This window comes from Athene noctua, chromosome 21 (genome assembly GCF_965140245.1).
Source record: "Athene noctua chromosome 21, bAthNoc1.hap1.1, whole genome shotgun sequence".
In the NCBI taxonomy this organism is placed as follows: domain Eukaryota; kingdom Metazoa; phylum Chordata; class Aves; order Strigiformes; family Strigidae; genus Athene; species Athene noctua.
Genome location: NC_134057.1, coordinates 5,154,074 through 5,173,201, shown reverse-complemented (window position 1 = coordinate 5,173,201; position 19,128 = coordinate 5,154,074). Strand labels below are relative to the sequence as shown.

Genomic DNA, 19,128 nt, shown 5'->3' with positions numbered 1-19,128 from the left:
TAGTGAGCATACATACTTGGTTAATGACTACATACTAAGCAGTTTCATCTCAGGTCGTGTCGTTCAGGCTTCAATACTTCAACGCTTTATCACTTTTTACATCAGCCCAGGTGGTTTGTTATAACCTAGCACAATACCACAACGGTTATAAGTTGTAAAATACACAGGATTCATCTATAGGTCAACTCTGACTTGGGCCTGCTGTCCAAGCCTTAGCACTTCACTTACGTACATCCTCCATGTGAGGAGGGGACTGTAGGGGTCTTAGAACCCAAGGGCTGTGTTTTAAGGGTGATGATTAAACACCCAGAATTGCCCCAGCTGAGCCTGCTGACCCTGGGGGTGGTAGCCGCAGCCTGGCAGCGAGTAGGGATGCAGTGCGAGGCAAGAGGCTCTGCTAATGCTGAGGATGTGCAGTCAGTCCTGCCAAACCCCAGCGTTAAGAAGACATGAGCTCATCTTTTAAAAAAAAAACAAACAACAACAAAACAACACAAAAACAAAAAAGGAGACGGGTTTGTTTTGTTTTGGAAAGTTCACAAACATCAGGCTTCGTCTGTCCACCTTGGCTTGTCCTCTGTCAGCTGTGCCTGTTGGTGAAACGCGTGTTGGTTCAGTGTCCCCTTTTGGGGGGCAGGCAGGAGCTGGCAGCAGAGGGGTGCCCTATTCCTGCCCTTGCTGGGGGAGTTCACGTTTCACAGCCCTCAGTGGCTGTGGCTTGGAGGGGCTGGGTGGGAAACCCACAGAGTGGCCAGGACTGCAGGCTGGGTGAGGAACACGGGCAGAGGATGGCCCGCTCCCTTCCCCAGGGGAAACAGCTCTTCTTGGAGAGGCAACTGAGGATGTATCTGCTCCGAGCGACAGTGGGAAAAGGAGCCCAGCGAGGGCTGTGCAAGTGGGACAAAGACAAGCATCACCGTGGTGGAGATAGTGGGATGTAAGGAGGAGCAGGGAAGGGCTGAGAAGGTAGGGGAGGCCCCTGGAGAAGGGGAGCAGGGAGCAGAGAAGGCGATTTACAGTAAAAAGGACATGCAGATCGTGTTCTTCTGCAGCACGGAAATTACCCCGAAGACTTTCGGCTCCTGTGGCATTCCAGATAAATATAGCTGCCGGCCGTGTGGATAAATATAGCTGCTGTGCACACTGCAGCGTTGTGAGCTGGCGGAGCTGCCCCCGCGCTCCCCTTCCCGTGATGGTTTGAAGGGTCCCTCTGCTCCTCAACCCTCCTTCAGCCAACGCCGGCACCGTGCCGAAACCCCCTTCCAGCAGGGTCCGAAAAAAATCCCCCCAACCTCGTGGGTGGGAGACAAGGCAGGAATTCACCTCTGCTCCAGGAAAGCGGGGCCTGGACTCAGCGTTGCCACCAGAGGGTGCAGCCGGCTCGGCCGTGGGGACATGGGACACATGGGACACGGGTGTCCAAGGCCAGCGTGTGTGTGGCGCTGTACACCCTCCCCGCCGTCCCAGGAAGGGCTTGGGGAGCAGGGAAGAGGGTGACAAGGGGTTGAAAGCAGGGGGGCATTTTTGCTCCGCACAGGGGGACTCTTCAGCCTGGAGGATCGCTGGGAGAGGAGGGATGGAACCGCCGACAGTAAAGCCGGGAGTGGCGGAAGGTCTGTGGTGGGAAAGCCCACGGCCTCAGCTGAGATAAGCCAAGGGCAGGTTTGGGCTTTTTGTTACACAGGACTTGGGTGGAGGATGCTAAAATTTTCAATTGGGGAAAAATAATTTTGATTAATCTGGGGAAGAGAAATCCTCCAGAGCTGCTAAACACAGAGGCCAGGAAGTCCAGAAGAGATGAAGGTCCAGAGGCTGGGAGGCATCCCCAGGGGAACTGCTCCAGGTTTGCTTCCTGCCCCCTCTCTCCTGGTACCTGCGTGGGCACGGGTCTGTGAGGAGGCTGCTGGAATAGCCTGGTGACGGCCGGCTTTGGGAAAGCACAATTCAATGCAAAAATTGGAAAAAACCCAAACCCATCTCCATTTCTAAGGGGGTGAACTCAGCAATCGAAACTTGATTAAAGCCCTTCCCTTAAATGACGTGGACAGGTTTGCTTCACACCCACTGTGTGTGAATCCATCCCCTTCCAGGCAGGGTTGTCCTTACCTGCATAACTCCCCTGGCATTTCATCCCACCGGAGCAAAGCTGGATCAAAGGCCCTCTCCTAGAAGATGGGGATGCTTGGGATTAATCTCCACTTTCCATGTACTCCTGCCCTCTCCCCCTTCCCTTGCACCTTTGTGCCCAGGTCTGGCTTTTACAGAGGCAGTTTTTGGCTTTTCATACCAGGTATTTGCATATATTTTACAGCACATACCCACTGCTGGGAGAAATCATTTACTCCAAGAGTACTCCCCTATTTTCCCCTATCATGTGATGTTTTCCCATGTGATATATTGCACCAGACCTGCCACAAAGAAAAAGATCCTGCTCCTGCCGTAGGAGCTGCTCACAAGGCAAATGTCTTCACCCTGCCTCTGAGACAAAGGCAAAGCTTTCCCAGGCACTGCCAGCGGTGGGTTTGGTTGTCCTTTGCTTGCCTTTGATTCAAGACAAAGTCACTGGTGAGGACAGCCCTCCGCAGCATTGCCCCCAGGCCATGAGGGCGATCATCAAGTGAATCAGGTTGTACACCAGAAAATCAGGGTGATCTTTCACAAAAAAAGGTAAAAAAACTTTGGGGCTTGTGAGTTGAAGATGCACCAACTAGCAAGACAAGGTCAGTGGCAAAAAGAGTGCCCAAAGCAAACAGGGTGGGTAAAAGGAGCCTTTATGAAAACCTCACATCCAACTCCAGGCAAACAGGAAAAAACTCTAAATGCTCAAGACTGTGGTCGGAGGGAGCCTTCTGCACGCAGGTGCGCGCTCAGCACTGGCAGATACGCTGTTTTGAGATTTCTCTGTCCGGCTGCAAGCAGGCAGCTGCAGTAAAAGCTGGTCAGCTTCAGAGAGGGCTTTGTCTGCTGCTGGTGATCCATACAGCGGAGGCACGTGGGGAGGCTGGGGGCAGCGATCAGCCTGCTTTGGCTTCTTCCAGGCTGCCTGACCTTTTCATCGCGCCTGCCCCGCGGCCCGCACGCTCCCGGCGGGGTGGCAGGGCTCCGGTGGGGAGGAGGGGGTGTAGAGAAGGGGCTCTGCGGGATGCTCCTGCCCCACCTCTGCAGTTCTGAAACGCCTCGCAGGCAGCGACACAGATACCCATCTCTGTGTCCTCCCCTCCTCAGGCTTGATCCAACACCAGCCAGAGCTAATAGACATCCCTCTGGGTATGATAAATCAAAGGATGGGTACAGCAGTGCTGCGTGGGAAAACCTTAGGATGGCACAAGTGCCCCTGCTCTGCACTCATCTGGACTCCCTGTGTAAGCCTGTGCCTCCTTGTCCTGCCCACCACGAACATCAGGGAGGGTTAGTCTCTTCAACTCTGCCGTAGCCCTCGACAGGCTGGAAGAGTGTTAACATCCCTCCCTTCACTCTGCTCTCCCTCCTGGGTCAGCTTGAAGGCCCCATCCCTCCTGGCCACATCTGAGCTGCTGGAGGGGTCCTCTTTGTCCCCCCACTGCCAAAGGAGACTTGTCCCAGCTGCGGCTCTTCCTGGCTGCAGCGCAGGAGGCAAAAACATCCCTCGCAAACACAAAATAAACAGATGATTCAGGACAATAAATGCCATCAAACTCGCTGCGGAGTAATCGCTCCCAAGGAGACTCTGTTCCTGTGCGTCTGGCTAGCAGCTACCTCTGCAAAACCCTATGGTTGTGCTCCTCTGTATCAGCACCCTCCTGCGCCACATTCCCTCTGCCCGCAGACGTCGCCTGCACATCGTCCTGCGACAGCCCCAGCAGCAGCAGCAGCGTCGCTGCAGCCCCCCAGCTACACAGCTCGAGGCTGCGCTTAGGGAAAGGGTATTTCTGTGTCCTCCAGGGCTGAGGGGAGGGATTGCTCTCTGCTAGATGAACCACATTGCCCATCCTTGGCACCTGCCTTGGGGCTCCCCGTTTTGCCCGGGTGATCTGATCACCCCACACAGCTCAGGGATCTCTGCTGCAGCCGGGGTGAAATCAGGTCAGCCCAGGGTAAAAATTTGCCTGGAAAAACCAATTCATACCAGTTTCTGGCTGCTTTTAAACATCAACACTGGTTATTTTATACCTTATAAGTAAAATTTACTTTTAGCAAAAACCAACAAGGTCCCGTTGTATTTATTCTCTCCCCAACAAACATCATTTTTCATTTCTAGTTTTTCAGTGACATCAGCTCGAGAAGACCAGCTGCTGGCTGCTTCCCATAAACCACAGCACCAAAGTTACCTTATTTTGGTCATCCTGGACCAGCCAGTCACGTGTATTTATAGGCAGTGCCTCTGTATGTGCCAGCCCATAAACTGGTCACAGATCCCACCTGGAAAAGGGATTCAGGAAAACTCCAAAGGAGAAATGCAATGGTCTCTGTGATTCAACTGGTCTTTGTATCCAGAAGAAGAGCTGTGGGGAGCTGGGGGCCCGCTCTGCCCTGGGCTGTGCCACCGTGCTCTCCGTGTTCCTGAGATTGAAGTGGCTCTGTGCCGAGGTGCTCCCCAGCTCCTCTCCCTCTGCACAACACAGCAAGGGCACAGTGAAAAATCTCACCTCCCACCTAACCCGCTGCCACACGTGGGATGAGTTTGCCAAGCTCAGCGTGCTCCGGCAGCCGGGTTCTTCTCACCTATCACCAGGCATCTACAAATGAGGGCCTCGAGAGGGTCCCCCCAGTGCAGGGTTTGGGGGACCGAAGTGTGGCCAGGCTCATGGCACAGGGTGAGCACGGGCAGAGCCAGGGCTCTCCTTCCCCTTGGAGAAAACCCCTGCTCTAACAGCTCCAGCAACTGCCTTTGGTTTTTGCATGGGACAAATCTTCCTCACCACTCCAGAGCCAAGCGTGCGGCGGCCATTAGGAATTTTATGGAAATTCCGTTTTGTGGGAATTTGTCCCTTGTTGTGCTGCGATCCACAGGCAGGTGCAAAGAGGAGCTTAATCAGCTTTACCCAGCTTAGCCGGCTGGCTGTAAGGATTGCAAAGACCTCTCTGTCAAGGCTCTGCTCCTGCAGCTGAGGAGCCCGTGGCTCGGCAGTGGGGTGGCACCTTTCTCTTTGCAGGGCAACACAGAGAGAGGTTTTGTGGCATTAATCCTTATGGGGTGGTAGAGAAGCAGAAAGTATGTCAGTGGTTGGGTTTTCCTCAAGAAAAGGAAAGGAGAGGGTTTGGGCAAGATCCTTTGCTCTTGGGGCAGGTTTTGAGAAAGAACAGCTTTTACTCCCAAATTGTGGGGAGTTTTCTCCCCCTGTCCCCCCAGGATTTCATTACAGTGAAAGCACAGCGTATAATAAAACTGTGTCCTTAAAAAAATCAGTCTCATAGACAGGCAGCCTTTGTCCAAAGGTGTAATTACAGGATAAATACGGGATGCAGACCAAGAAATGTGGTCTGGTCAGGCATGCAGTCTCTTAAAAAAACACAACAGAAAACAAGGCTGTCATTTAATGCTGAAATGTCCACGTGTGCTGCAGCCCCCAGTCCCTCGCTGGCCCGCGGGTCTCCCCGCTGACCCGGGGTTGGGGTGATGAGCCGTAGCCACGCACCAGCTCCCTCTGGGCACCGCACCGAGCCCCACACTGGGGCGAAGGGTGAGGGCGGATCTGCCCTCCAGCAGAAGCCGGCGGGGCTAGGTGAGGGTGCACGATTGCTTGGGCGGTGGGTTTCCCTCCAGCCCCGGTGCAGAAATCCCATCTGGTGGTGCTGCGAGGGGACACCGGGGATTAGCTCCTCCGATCCCATTAAATGGAGCTGGAGCGAGCGAGAAGAAGGGGGCGGGGGGTCAGGACAGCTGGTAGAGCAGCCACGACTTCTGGCATTTGGGACAAACCTCATGCCAAGCTGGAAAAAGACCTTTTTAAGCATTTCTGTGGGCCAGCCTGGCAGCTTGGCCTCATGGCCTGGCAGACATCCACCGTGCCAGCTGCTGGTAGCAGTTTGCCACCTCAGCCATGCGTTAAACAGCACGGTGTCTAAGGCGCCATTTCAGAGACCTGTCTGCCTCAACCACTCTCTTACTTGGTGGGCACCGGCATCTTCTGACTCAACGGCAAGCCCAGCAACACCAGTATGGCCCCAGTGAGCCCTGAGTGTCTCTATGAGGGAGACAGAGAAACAGCAGGGTGTACCTGCCGTCCAAAGTCAAGTCTGGATTAGACTGGCGGAGGGAAGCATTAACCAGAAAGATCCCATTTACAGGGAAACAGTGCATAATTTATGAAAGCTCTCAGTGGTGCTATATCATCTCATGTCACCTGCAATAACCCCAGGGAGGAGAAGCAGGCTTTGGCTGGTGGCCCAGTCCAATGTGACATGTGTCCCCTCGCTGCTCTGGGCCACTTGCAGAAAATGTCTCTCTGGTGACAACAAGCATCACCACAATGCGCCCGAATTCCCACCAACGTGTCAGGCTGAGCAGGTGAGCCCGGAGGCAGCGCAGCTGCAGGCACTGGCCCACTCAGGGCAGGTAACAGAAGGGGCAGGAGCAGCCTTGGGTTGGGGAAGCAATGCATGGGAGTGGGGGGGTTCTTTTTGTTTGCTTGGTTTAAGGCAAGCCTGAACCTTTTGGGAGCTGTTTTATTTCAGAAAGCTTGAATCCCTTGAAAAGGGGTTGGGTTTCTTTGGCATTGGTGTGGATGGAGGAAGGGTGAGGCTGCAGGTCGTCCCTATTTTTCTCCCCAAATCCATGCCTTTCCTCTTATAGGGAAGGAGCGGGACAAGGGCTGGCAGTGGCTGGGGCAGGGTGAGCAGGAGGTGCCCCTCCTGGGGAAACAAACCTCCCCCCAGGCATCACAGGGAGAATTCAGCTGCTTTAGTCGCAAAAGGAGCCACGTGTCCCTCCCTCATGGCTTCCCAATGCTCTGGAACAGCGTGGGAGTCCCGGCTGTGAGGGTTTAATGGGAGCAATTAGTCCCTGCGGAAATCTGCATGGGTCGGGGGCGCGTTTTCTTTCTGTCCTGTGACATTTTTGATGGGAAGCTGGAGGGTGTCCAGGAAGAAATGCTTGTGCTTAGCTAGAAATGACAGGCTGGAGCCAGCCGGGGCCGAGGCCATGCAGGCAGCACAGGTGAGAACGGGCAGTTGTCACCGTCCCCTCTGGCCTCAGCTCAGCCCTGTTCCCCCTACCCTCGCCGCTTGCTTTGTAGGTCCCTTTATTTGCCTGTGCTTCCCCTTAGCCCGTGCTTTGTCCAAGCCCTGAGGCTCCTCCGTGCAGGGTGGGACGGGAAGGGGCAGGGAACACCAGGCACCCCTCTGGTGTCCCCTTCCCAGCTCCGGCAGCCGAGCAGCTATTTACCCCTCCTGCTGTTCTGCAAACCAACAATTTAAACTTTATTTTGCTTTGCAAAGGCCGACCTGACGGGTACTTTTGCAGTAGCGCAGGAGAGGTGTTTGCCCAGGATCCAGCCGCGTTCCCCCTAGTGCTGACCCAGCTCGGTGGACTTTGCCTGGCGTGCAGCCGCGGGGTATCCAGCTGACCTCGGCGACCCCGCCGCTTTCCCGGCGGGAAGCCTCCAAACAAAACCCGATTCACTCGGCAAACCCCAGCCGCTTAGCGACGCCGAGAGCTGCCTGTGCGACAGGGAGGGGGCTGACGGCTCTCCGTCGTCTGCAAGCGAGGAGGGTATCGCCCACGCTGCTCAGTACAAAGAAAACCCCACTTTTGGACCCTCTCCCCAGCCAGTTGACGTCGAGCACCCTGAATTCACACCTTGAGGCCAGATGCTCCCCGGCGAGCGAGGCGGCCGTGCTCGGAAAACCTCCCCAGCCGGCGCAGGCGGGCGGGCGGCCGCCCAGGGCTCCGGCGTGGCTGCTCCCCGCCGACCGGCCCCGCACTCCTCAATGCTGCCTCTGTTCTCCCTCTTGGGTCAAAAACGCGGCTTTTGTGAGCTCGCCCCAGCCGCAGCTCGACGCCGGAGCCCCGGCGCGTTCCTCCCGGCCACCCTCCGCCGGCAGAAAGGCAGCCCAGCTGTGGCCAGCCGCCGCTGCTGCATGATTTTACTTATTTATTTTTGCTTTTGGCCAACAGCTCTGGCTGGGGAGAGGTGACATGGGGCTGCTGGCTGCTCCTGGGGGGCAGCGGGAACCCTTCAGGGCTCTCCCAGCACATCTCCAGCAGAGACAACTGCTACCCTTCACCAAAATGCCTGGCTTCTCCCTCGGGTGGCTGCCGTAACCCAAAATACACGGGGAGTAAAAGGATGTGCTGCAAAGCGAGCTAAAAATAGGCTTTTTAATTCATTATACGTGAAATGGAGGGGGCAGCTCAGTGCCAGGCTGTTGCCGGGTGAAATGTCTGCGTGTGGCAAACACCCTGAAACCCCCCGTGCCTCCACCAGGTATTGGTCACCCACCGATGCTGTCGGCAAGTATCTGGGGCTCTGGGGGGAGCCCCGGAATACCAAGGAGACAGGACATGAATACCAAGGAGACAGGAGATGTTTTGGACTCTGTGCTGTGGTATTTTTGTTTTTAATTAAATAAGTCCAACCATATTCTGGCAGGCGCCGAGGTGCCCAGTTGCTCCCAGTGGGGGGGGTGCAGCCCCGGCACTGGCCGAGCCCCACTGGGGATCTGGGGGGTTGTAGCCCGTCGGTCCCTGGGGGCTCTCCCAGGATCATACAGCAGGGCACGTGGTGGTCTCTGGCCAAAATCTGACCTCCGCCACTTCGGTTCTGGGTTTCTCTTTGTTTCTTTGCGGTATGTTGTGCTGCTCTGATTTTTGGGCTTAGCTCCTTGACCCACCTCCCCCTCTTTTTCATATAATAAATAAATAAATTCACCTGGCGAACCTGGTACACAAATACACAGGAACAAAAGGAGAAAAAAGCCCCAACAACTCCCCCTCCCCAAACCAACTTTGAAGAGCACCAAACCACAAAGTCACCTCATTTCATTGCAGCCCAAGTGCCGGCCAGGGCTTTATGGGCAACTCCTGCCCCGGCATGGCTCTGGAGTAGTTCCCAGTCCGTGCTGGTGTATGAAGGCACTAAACCAGTAAGGCCTCTGGGGCCTGGGTCCTTGCTGGCACCCCGGGGGTCTCATCCTTGCCTTGTCCTAGCTGGGCCAGGTGGCAATGAGGAGGTGCTTGGTCCTGTCACCCTCTTTCTTGCCCTCACCCTCCTCTTCCCTGGTGCAGCTGCCAAGCCGGGGAGGTGGCCCTGGGGCTGAACCCCCAGCTTTTTCCCAGTGCCTCCCGCCTTTGTTATTTCCCTGTTGCCAGAGAAACTGTGTAATTCAGGCTCTGTAGGACCCCGGGGCCAGCTCTGCCAGGATGCTCTGGCTTCCGGGGCTGCCAATTTCCACCTGGCAGCAGTGAAGAGCATCTCCAGGAGCAGAGACCCCCTGGCTCTTCCCCGGGCCGGCCGGGAGCACGGCCGCAGCCCCTCGTTCCCCCCTGCCGCCATCCCCCCACACTGTTACGTGACCCAGGAGGGCTGTGCCTCCTCCAGCAGGCTGAAGGAGCGGTTAGCCAGCGCGGCGGGGCTGCTGGCCAGCTTGTAGCCGAAGAGGCGCATGGCCGGGGCGCAGGCGTCCTGCACCACCTGCGCCAGCTTGAAGGGGATGCTGAACCGCCACTTCTCGAACTGCTCAGAAGAGTTTTTGCGGGTGGAGTAGACGCCGCTGCCATCGCGGGGTGCCTGCGTGTTTTTGCCGATCCACTCCTCCACTTGGCGGGTGAGGGGGAGCCCAGCGAAGCGGTACATCTCCTCCGCCTTCTGCAAGGGCGCCCGCGCCACGTCCTCGTAGCGTACCAGCATGTAACGACCCCGCAGCCAGCCCGGCCGCCGCAGCCCCAGCTCGGCCGACAGACGGATGCTCTCGCAGTTACCCCGCAGCCGCTGCACCTCCTCCTCATGGAGGGGAGCCTCCCCTTCGGATGCCCACTTCTTCCAGGTCTCGTACTTGCCGGAGAAGGCCACCATGCGGGAGGCCAGGACGGCCCGGGGGTCCCGCACCAGCTGGATAATGCGCACGTCCAGCCGAGGGTCCTCCACCAGCGGCTGCAGGAACTCCAGCTGCCGGATGCGCACCGTCTTCAGGGCCACGTGCTGCTTGCGCCGGCACGCCTCGGCGGCCAGGGTGATGTTGAGGGGGCCGCAGCGGCGGTTCTTGCAGTGGTACTTCTCGAAGACCTTCTTGGCGTTGGGCGTGCAGACGGGCTCCTCACAGAGCGAGCGGCTCGAGCCCCGCCGAAACATGAAGGGCGTCAGGTGGCCCTCAGGTGCCGGCAAGATAAAGCTCTCCAAGATGTAGAGGTCGCAGAGGAGGAGCTGCTTGAGGACATCCCGGTAGACCAAGGCTGAGCCCACCGCATTGGCTCCCCCCGGCTCAAATGTCACCGTCCTCTCGATGTGCCAGAGGGGCTCAAAGAGGTAGAAGATGCTGCCTTGCTGGTTGAAGAACTCCCCCACGAAGGAGGAGCCAGTGCGGGTGGTGGCCATCAGCAGGACATGCCGCCGCGGCCCAGGGTCCCCGTCACCCTCTAGCTGCAGGGTGATGTTGCGCAGGTGGGACCTCAGCTGGGAGAAGGCGGCATCCAGCTCTCGCAGCGAGGCCAGCGAGCCGTTCTCAGCCGGCGCCGGGCTGGCCTCCGTGCCGTTGGCCTCTGCCAGCGCCTGTGGGGACTGCTTCAGCTTGTCCGACACCCTGCAGGGAGACCCAGCCCAGCCTGGAGGAGAGCGGGACCACCCCTGCGTCCCGGCGGGGGGGTTCGGGGGGCTCCCGCTGCACAGAGCTTGGGATGTGGGGAAGAGAAAGGGTGAAAACCGTGGGGTGGCTTAGGTACCCGCTCCCTACCTGGAGATGAAGTTGTTCTCCTTCTCGATGATGACGAGGCCGACAACAAAGACCAGCAGGACGGCATACTTGCTCCTCATCTTCAGGCAGTGCAGCAGCTCCCGGAAATCCTGGGGCAAAGCACGTCGGATCTCCATGGCGGGGACACACACGTCCTTCCCGCCTGCTGGGGAGGTGTCCTGCGCTAGCTGCCCCCCGGCATCCTCTGCCCTGCCGGCCCTGCCTGGGGCAGCCCTGCCTGCGGGGAGAAGGAGGGTCAGCGTGGCAGTGGCTCTCTGCGGGCAGCGGGGAGCGGGCAGGGGTTAGAGGCTGACCCTTCCCATAAGGGACAATCAACAAGGTCTCGACAAGAGCAGTAAAAAGGGGCAAGCTCCTCCCTACACTTCCCATCCCACCAGTGAGGAGCAGCTGCCCAAAGCCCCCATCGGCTGCTCTCCCTCCTTCCCAAAATATATCTGCCCAACAGGACCCCTTGCTGTGCCTCCGCGGCCGCCCCTGCCAGCCCTGAAACCCAATCCCCACCGCCCCGCCAGCTGCCTGCTCCCCGCCAGCCAAAACCCTGCTGCTGGCAAGGGAGGCCCCCCCCGGATATGAGAGCAGCTCCTCACCCCAATCCATGGGGCATCGTGGCTCCCAGCCTCTGGAAAGAGCTACTCTGGGAAGGGTTGCCGGCTCCCCCGTAGGGCCCCGACGTGGGGCCGTGCAGCTTCCGCCTTCCCGTGGCACAGCAGTGGCAGCTGCTCAGCCACGAAAATGAAACCCAGAGAGTTTCCAGGAAGGATGGCAGGCCGGAAAAACGCTGCTGCTGCCACCCGTCCCACTCGGGGTGTAAAATGCTCCTGGGGGCTTTTTCCAAAAAGAAAACACCCCAAGTGATGGTGCAGCTCCTCAGTGGGGGATGTAAAACCCACTGGGAGACTCAGCATCCACCCGCCCAGCAGAACAGACCTCCCCCACAGCCCTCATCCTCCTCCCAGAGCCGACGAAATCGGGGTGATGGCAGGAGCTGCTCGGAGTTGAACCAAACCCACATCCCGGTTGGGATATAGTGGAGATTTTGGGGGCCAAAGCTGCTGTTTGGGACCCCGGGGCAGGTGCCCAGCATGTGTCACGTGCACGCTGACACGCGCAGGGTTTGCCAGCGCCCGCTACCTGGCGGCTGGTCCGCACGCCCGGCGGCTGCCTGGCCGCGTGGGTGATGCTGTTTGCTCATCCCGCTTTCTTGGCCAGACTTCCAGTGACTCAGGGGAAGTCTATTTAGCTTTGGTTTGGCTCCCGCCAGCATGACCCTGGCAACCTGTCCTGCCCCTGCTTTCAGGGGTGAAGGAGGAGGGGGAGCCCAGCAGAGCCTCGTCCTTTGGGGGGGCCCCCAGGGTTTTCTGGAGGGGAGATGCCCCGGCTGAACCGCGGTACCCGCAGCCTTCAGCAGGGTGTGGAGCGGGGAAGCCCTGCCAGGCATTGCATCATGCCCAAACCTCCTCTGTGCTGTCTGCAGCCAAAATGTGCATTTTTTGGTGTTGTTCGCTGTATGCTCCTCCCACTGGGAAGGAGGGAGCGGAGGCAGGAGGAGAGGGATGCACCCCACAGCCAGGGCAGCATCCCAGCCCCCTGGTCCCCAGCCCTCTTTGTGGGAGCACCAGGAGTTTCCCAGCTTGAGCAAACCACTCAGCTCCCAGGGCCTGGCTTTGAGCCACCCCCTTCCCAGCAGAAACTGCTAAAAAGAGACACCCACACCCCCAGGAAACCGGCACTTCACTGGGACACAGGGACCTCAGAGAGCCCCAGCGGCTCCCAAGGCCTCTTGTGGCAGCCCCTCAGTTCCCCCCTTCCCCCTGCAGCGAGTGGCACCAACATCCCCCCGCACGCATACATGTGGTTTTTTAACAGCCCTGTTAGTTTAGTTTGTCAGCACACTGCTCCCTGGGGACAGGCCAGCAGCTGGGGCAGGTGCCTTTTGCCACGCTGCTCCCCGTGTCCCCCCCTCCTCGGTCCCACTCGGTGCCCCTGTGACGACAGGACTTGTCGGAGTATTTGAGCAACTGAGAGAAAAAATAAAATATACAAAGCCCTCGGTGTGCAGCTGCATCTCTCAGCACCCAGCAGAGCCGCCAGCTTCGCTGCTGCAAAGGACTTTTGGGTTTGTGGCATCCCAGGGAGTGGCGGCAGCGGTCTGCATCCCTGCCCTCTCCTCCCTGGCGCAGGGGACTGTCCCCTCGCTGTCTGGAGCACACACACAGTGGGGGGGTGGCACCAATCGCTTGCTCAGACAAAATCCTTGGGCAAAGCTAGCCCAGGTTTTCACCCCTCTAATGCCCCCAGCTGACCAACGACATATGAGCCACAGACCAGGAATTATTCACCGGGATGACACAGAGAGCCGTTTCCAGCAGCGCTGGCAAAAGCCCTGATTCACAGGCCCGGAGCAGACATAATTCATTAAATAAACAGCCGGCTGCAAACGTCCCGAGCGGGACCCGCAGGGCAGCGGTGAGAGGCGCGGGGGCCTTTGCAGAGCTGAGCCATGGGGCTGGGGGACACACGGGGTGACCCGGTGAGGCTGGCTGGGGCTGCTCGGCATCCTAAAACTCTTCCTCGCTGGGGCCCACCCGGCGCAGCGCGGCCGGGGCAGTGAGCGAGCCACAAGCGTCCCTTTGTGAGCGGGAACAGAGGGGCTCTGTGCGCCCCGTGAGCTCCCCTCCGGCCGCCCGCCGGGGCTCCGCCAGGCCGGGGGGTGCGAGCAGAGCTGCCGGGGTGCTGCTACTGCCCTGGGGGGCACTGCCAACTGCCAGTCCCGCCGGTGCAAGCAGACGGAGGGACAGACGGACGGGTATCACCTCTGGCAACTGCAGGCAGCGGCCGGCTGATGCTCTCCTCTTACTCTGTACATCTCGAAGCAAGGCGGAATAATTTCCACGAGCACTAAACAGAGACGCCCCGGAAGGCGGCCCACGAGGCTTGGGGGAACTCCCCTGGCGCTGCTCCCTGCCTTTTCCTATCCCTCAGGCTGGAAATGCTTTTCATTTCAGCAGGGACTGCTACAATTCCCACTGTCGAGATGATAAAAGGCTTTGCGGATTTCCCGGCTGAGTCCAAGCCAACAAAGGGGCTTTTTCTTGTGGGTGGTGGCGGGGGTTTTGTTCCCATGCAAAGCTGCTCGGGTGGATATTTGCCACTACTAGCAAGTTAATTTAACCCTGCCACAGCACGAAGGAAGGACTCGGATAGTAACAGAGATGCCAAATTGTTCAAGTCTGCTGCAGCAAGCCAGCTCATCGAGTGGATGCTCCCACTGGTGGTGTAGGTGGGGTGAGAAGAGCAGCGTGGCCCCAGGGCAATGATGGCAAGGTCCGGTGGTGAGAGGAAGGAGGGAAGGGATGCTCTTATCGCTCTTCTGCAGGGCGTTTTGCAGGACTGCCTGCCTGGGAGAGTGAAGTTGGGGTTTTCTGCTCGGTTTTAGGAAAGGGAGGGTCTTTCACAAAGACTTGGGGCTTTCATCCCCCTCCTCTGGCTGCCCTGAACACCTACCGGGTGGGATCCAGGAAAGGAAAGACGCCTGCGGGCTGGCGGGGGAAGCCAGCTGGAGGTGCGACTGGATGAAGTCAGATTTTCCTCCGGTGACTCAACAGGCAACAACTGAGCTCTGGACGAGGAACGGCAGCAAAGCACCTACTTGCAAGTTCCCTCCCTGCCCAAGATCCCTCTGTCCATCCAGCCCCTGCCTGTGCCCCCCTGCATCCCTGCCTGGCTCCTGGAAGAAGGGAGCTGGTGGGGACCTGCAGCTGAGCTCGCTGTCCCCAGAGTAATTCCCTAAGAGATGCTTTGCTTAATCAGATTAAGAGCAGCACTGTGAGCCAGCAAAGGAACAACAAAGAGATAAGGCACAGGGGCGCCTATGTGCTCTCCCCACCGCTCTTCGTCTGCAACCTGGGAAAACAAAACAAAACAAAACAAAACAAAACACCCTGAGCTCCCTCTGTATTTACTCTATCAACTATTTCCGCTCCTGACTTCCTCCAGAGGCTGGCCTTGGGAAACACGCCACCGATGCTTCCCGCTTTGCTTTCATCTCCCAGCAATTTTGATCCTGCCCCTGGCTCTTCTGGCTCTTCTCCAAGGCATGACACAAGCACGGCACCACTTCGGTTTGCCCCCCGGCATAGCTAAGGAGGCTGCCTGGGCAGGTATTTTTTGCTTGAAAACATACGTATTCAAGCTAAAAAAGGGAAAAGAGCAAAAAAAAGTCACCTCCTACGATGTTTATAAAGTTGCCTAGAATAACCCCAAGTCTCGCCAAATTGAAGCCTGGAAACTGCCCATCGGAGGAGAAAGTTGGGAATGCAGAGTCCTGGATTGGGCAGGGTCAGGGCGCTGGCAGCAACCCCAGCCTGTCTGCTGCCGTGCAGAGAAACCCCGGTGTGAGCGGGGGACGTGTGCCCTGGGGAGGACGGGAAGGGAGACATGCTGTGCCCCTGGCTTGGGCAGCCCTGCAGGGGATCCTCCACTTGTTCGGTCCCTCAAGTTAATGCAGCAGCCGGGCTCGTTTCTCCTCCCTGTTCCATTCTCAGCTCTGCCCTTCAGTCCTTCAACCCACCTTGGCTTGGTCCACTGATCTCCTCCTAGCTGGGTACCCCGGGCAAAGCCCCCCCAGCAGCTGAATCATGCAGGTGAGGGCAGAGACGGGAGGTTACGCTCAGGAGCAGCAGCAGCGGGCATTGGTACAAACAAGCATCACTTAAACAACTTGTTCTTGTGCTCTCAAACTCCAGGTGGAAGAGGTTATCTTCTGTCCACTACTTATTATCCCCCTGAGGAGGCACACAGGTCTGGGATGACCCAGATGAGCTGTTCTTGCTCCTTGTGTCCCAAAAAGTGTTGCCCAGAAGGGATTTAGAGGCGGGTGTTGGGCACAGTAATGCCAGTGTCAGGACCAGCCCAGGCTTTGTGCCAGGACAGAGTCTCTTTGCTTTCCCTCACCTTGTCTGCTGCTGAAAGAGGGTTTTTCTTCAGACCCAGGAGAGAGGAGAGCTACTGCTGCTGCCTGAGTCCCTGCTGAATGTGACGGGACCTGCAGAGATGTCAGTGCTGGGCACGGGGGTGAAATGGTGCATCTGCAGGCGCGCCGGGCTGCGTTGCCCTGGTTTGATCCAGACTGGAGACCAGCTGAGCCGGCTAACAAGCCTCTAACCTCGAAACCAACTTGCTGGAAGCCACGGATGCTGGTGGGGTGGGTTTTGCAGCACCACCTGCAGCGAAGGTGTGCAACCAAACACAGTAACCTGCGGGGCAGCAAGGGGGTCTGGGAGAGCAGACCACCAAGATGGGCAAACTGGACTCACCCCCTGGCTCCGTTTGCTTGGTGCTGGTGGCACAATGCCGGCCGCTGTGCGGGCCATCGACCCCCAGCCGTGCTGGGAACCACAAAGGCCCGTCCCTGCTTCAATGGGCCCTTTCTCTGGGGCACAGAGCCCGTGGTCCCTCCCACCACCCCGTGCTCCTTCTCCCCACTGCTCCATGCCAGCCTGGAAGATCCTCCACAAACCTAGCCCCAAAACCTTGCTCTGTGCCCCACTCTGCTTCCTTCGTGACCTGAGACCGGTGTCTGTAGCCCTCCGGGGACCTCCGCAAGGCACTGGCGGTGAGAGACGGTCACCAGGGGAATAGTGAATCCCCACTGCCCTTGGGGAAATGCAGGCTGTGCCCCGTCCCGGCAGCGCGGGGAGACCAAGGGTGTGAAAATGAGTCCTATGCTGCAGCAACTCGGTGGATGTGGGAAAATCGCAGAGTGAAATCCCCGTCCTGGCGTGGTGTCGTAAATCGTTGGCTGTGGGGAAAAGGAGACACTTTCCCCCGGGGACTGAAGCCGGGTCCCGTGGTGCAAAGGCAGTGGGGTGTGGGTACCTCCCCCAAACGTGGCCGGGAGCGGCTGCTGAAATCCCTGCAGGGACTGAGTGGGGGCTCTGCCCGGGTGGCCCGTTCCCCCCCCAAAGTAGCCCCATGCCAGCCGGGTCCCGTCTGGACGCCTGGGGCCCGTGGGGTGCCGGTGAGATGGCCGTGCCCCAACTCCGGCGGAAAAGCCGCTGGCTCCTGGTGGCCAGGAGCCGGCTGAGGGCCGGATTGCCCCAGCGGCCCCGAGGCAGGAGGGGAAAGGGTGAGGACAACTTTCCAGTGCTCCATGGTAGGGGCTGACAGGCCGGATGATGCAACTCGGGATGGTTGGGCGAAAGTCTCCTTTTCTCGACCCAGACCCGCTTCGCTCCGGACGGACGCTCAGCGTCGTAGATGGAGAGCTCGCCCTTATTTTATTTCTTATTTTCTTCCTCTTTTTTTCGCCGAAGGGAAGCAAGACAGCGACCTGCTCGGGCGGTCCTGAGCCGAGAGGACTCTCCCGCCCAGGGAAGGCGCCGGGCCCCGGCCGGCGGGGGGGTGCATCGCCGGCGCTGCCCCGCTGCGGGAGCGGCCGGCCCGGGCCCCGCACGGAGACAAAGGAGCGGCCGCGGCCGGAGGGAGCACAAAGGAGCCGGCGGAGCCCGGGGCCGCCCCCGCGGGAGAGAACGCGGCCGCGGAGCCCCCAGCCTCCCCGGGCCCGGCTCCGCTCCCCCTGCCCCGGGGCGAGCCGGGGGGGGGTCGGGGCGGTGGCCCCTCCTCGCCCGCCCAACTTCCCGCAACTCCCCTCCGCGCCGGGAGAGAAAGGCCCGACCCCCGCCGCCATCCTCCCCCTCGCCCCGGGAGTCCCGCTCCCGGGGGTCCCGCTGCCCATCGCTCCCGGCCCCCGGCTGCGCCCCGGCCCCACCGGCCCCGGCTGCACGTACCCGGCGGCGGCCGCTCCGCGGGGCGAGCTCGCCTGGTCCTGCCGTGCGGGAGGAGGGAGGGCAGCGGGTCCCCTGCTTTTCTTCACGGCGCTGTCATCCTCCCTCCCTCCTTCCCTCCTTCCCTCCCTCCCCTCTTCCCTCCCTCCCTCCCTCCTTCCTTCCTTCCTTCCTCCCTCCCGGGGCGGCGGCGGGGGGAGCGGTCCCGGCGCCTGGACGCGGGTCCCGGGGCGGAGCCGGGCAGGGTCCCCGGGCCAGCCTCCCCGCTGCCTCCCCGCTGCCTGCTCCCTGCCTGCCCGCTGCCTGCTCCCTGCCTGCCCTCTGCCTGCCCTCTGCCTGCCCGCCGCCTCCCCGACGCGCCGGGGCTGGAAACCGGGAGTTGCCGGCCCCCCCGGGATCGCCCCGGACTGGAAGGGGCCGCCTGGGCGCTGGGAGAGAAATGGGGGGCGGGGAGCGCGCAGACACCCCACGAAAGTGTCCCACCGGGGCCACGGCGAGTCCCCCCCCGGGCACCGTGGGGCCATTCGGGCCACAGGCTGCTGTCCTGCCCAAAGCGGGGTCACACCAGGGTGCTCAGGGCTTTATCCTGCAGCCCCCCAAGGATGGAGCCGGCACAGCCTCTCCAGGCAGCCTGCTCGCTGCTCTGCGGGGCGAAAATGTTTCTCCTGATATCCACCCCAATCCTCTCCCGGCCCAGCTCTCACCCTCCCACCACATGAGGAACCTGGCTTCATCTTCTCCGTGGCCACCTCGCAGGCTCTGGCTCCCTCTCCTTATCCCCAGCCAAAACTGGCTCCAGGGTCAGCACCTTTCTCCCCAAATGTATACCAAACCCCGTTTTCACCCCGTCCAGGAGCTGTGGTCGGGTTTGCCCCAAGCGATGGCCATACACTGTGGTGTGCCATGCCGGTGAGCACACGCCCGTGTACCCGGGGAGGGCAGGGAGGGAGACCATCTTACTGGGAGCAGAGCATAAATTTTGGGGGACACTGGCTGTCACTGTCCCCGCAAGGCAGGCTTGGGGTCTGGAGCATTAAATCGCATAGAAACAGCTATTCTGGCTTATGCACAGAAATTCATACAGCTCCCTCGGAGCTCTGTAATGTTAGACACCGAGGAGCTGAAAGACATCTGGCTTTGCAAGCAGACAGAGATCTGAAAAACTAGTCCTCATAAAAAGTTTCAGCCCTCTTTTGCATTCTTGGCATAGTTTTTCTGCTACGCATATGGCATAGGCAAAAAAAAATGCAGGTTTTCTTGGCATTTGTGTGTGCTGACCTCCATAGCTCGTTAGTGGCTTCCCATTAGCGAAGGTAATGAGTACAGGTTTACACGCAGAGTGCCAGCACTGTGCTTGCAGCAGCAGTGGTGTGTGCAGACGTATACACATGTGTATTTGTATCTATGTAGAGATGTATATTAACACCGGGGTGTTGTGGACCTGCCTGGTGCTGCC

At 59.2% G+C, this 19,128-nt stretch overlaps 1 protein-coding gene across 1 annotated transcript; it reads right to left on the bottom strand.

Moving 5' to 3' along the window:
* Positions 1-8,397: 8,397 nt before the first annotated feature.
* CHST3 (carbohydrate sulfotransferase 3) lies at positions 8,398-17,800 on the bottom strand. Its single transcript, XM_074924262.1, has 3 exons — positions 17,676-17,800; positions 10,867-11,104; positions 8,398-10,716 (listed from the first exon to the last, which is right to left on the bottom strand). Exons 2-3 carry the CDS (start codon positions 11,001-11,003, stop codon positions 9,486-9,488), a joined length of 1,368 nt encoding a protein of 455 aa, XP_074780363.1. The 5' UTR covers positions 11,004-11,104; positions 17,676-17,800; the 3' UTR covers positions 8,398-9,485.
* Positions 17,801-19,128: the final 1,328 nt, after the last annotated feature.

What these genes read in the sequence shown, in the direction of transcription:
- CHST3 (XM_074924262.1), bottom strand. Translation starts at nt 11,003, where the DNA reads ATGGAGATCCGACGTGCTTTGCCCCAGGATTTCCGGGAGCTGCTGCAC. An exon ending in GAGAACAACTTCATCTCCAG is followed by an intron (nt 10,717 to 10,866) that starts GTAGGGAGCGGG and finishes GTCTCCCTGCAG; the next exon opens with GGTGTCGGACAAGCTGAAGC.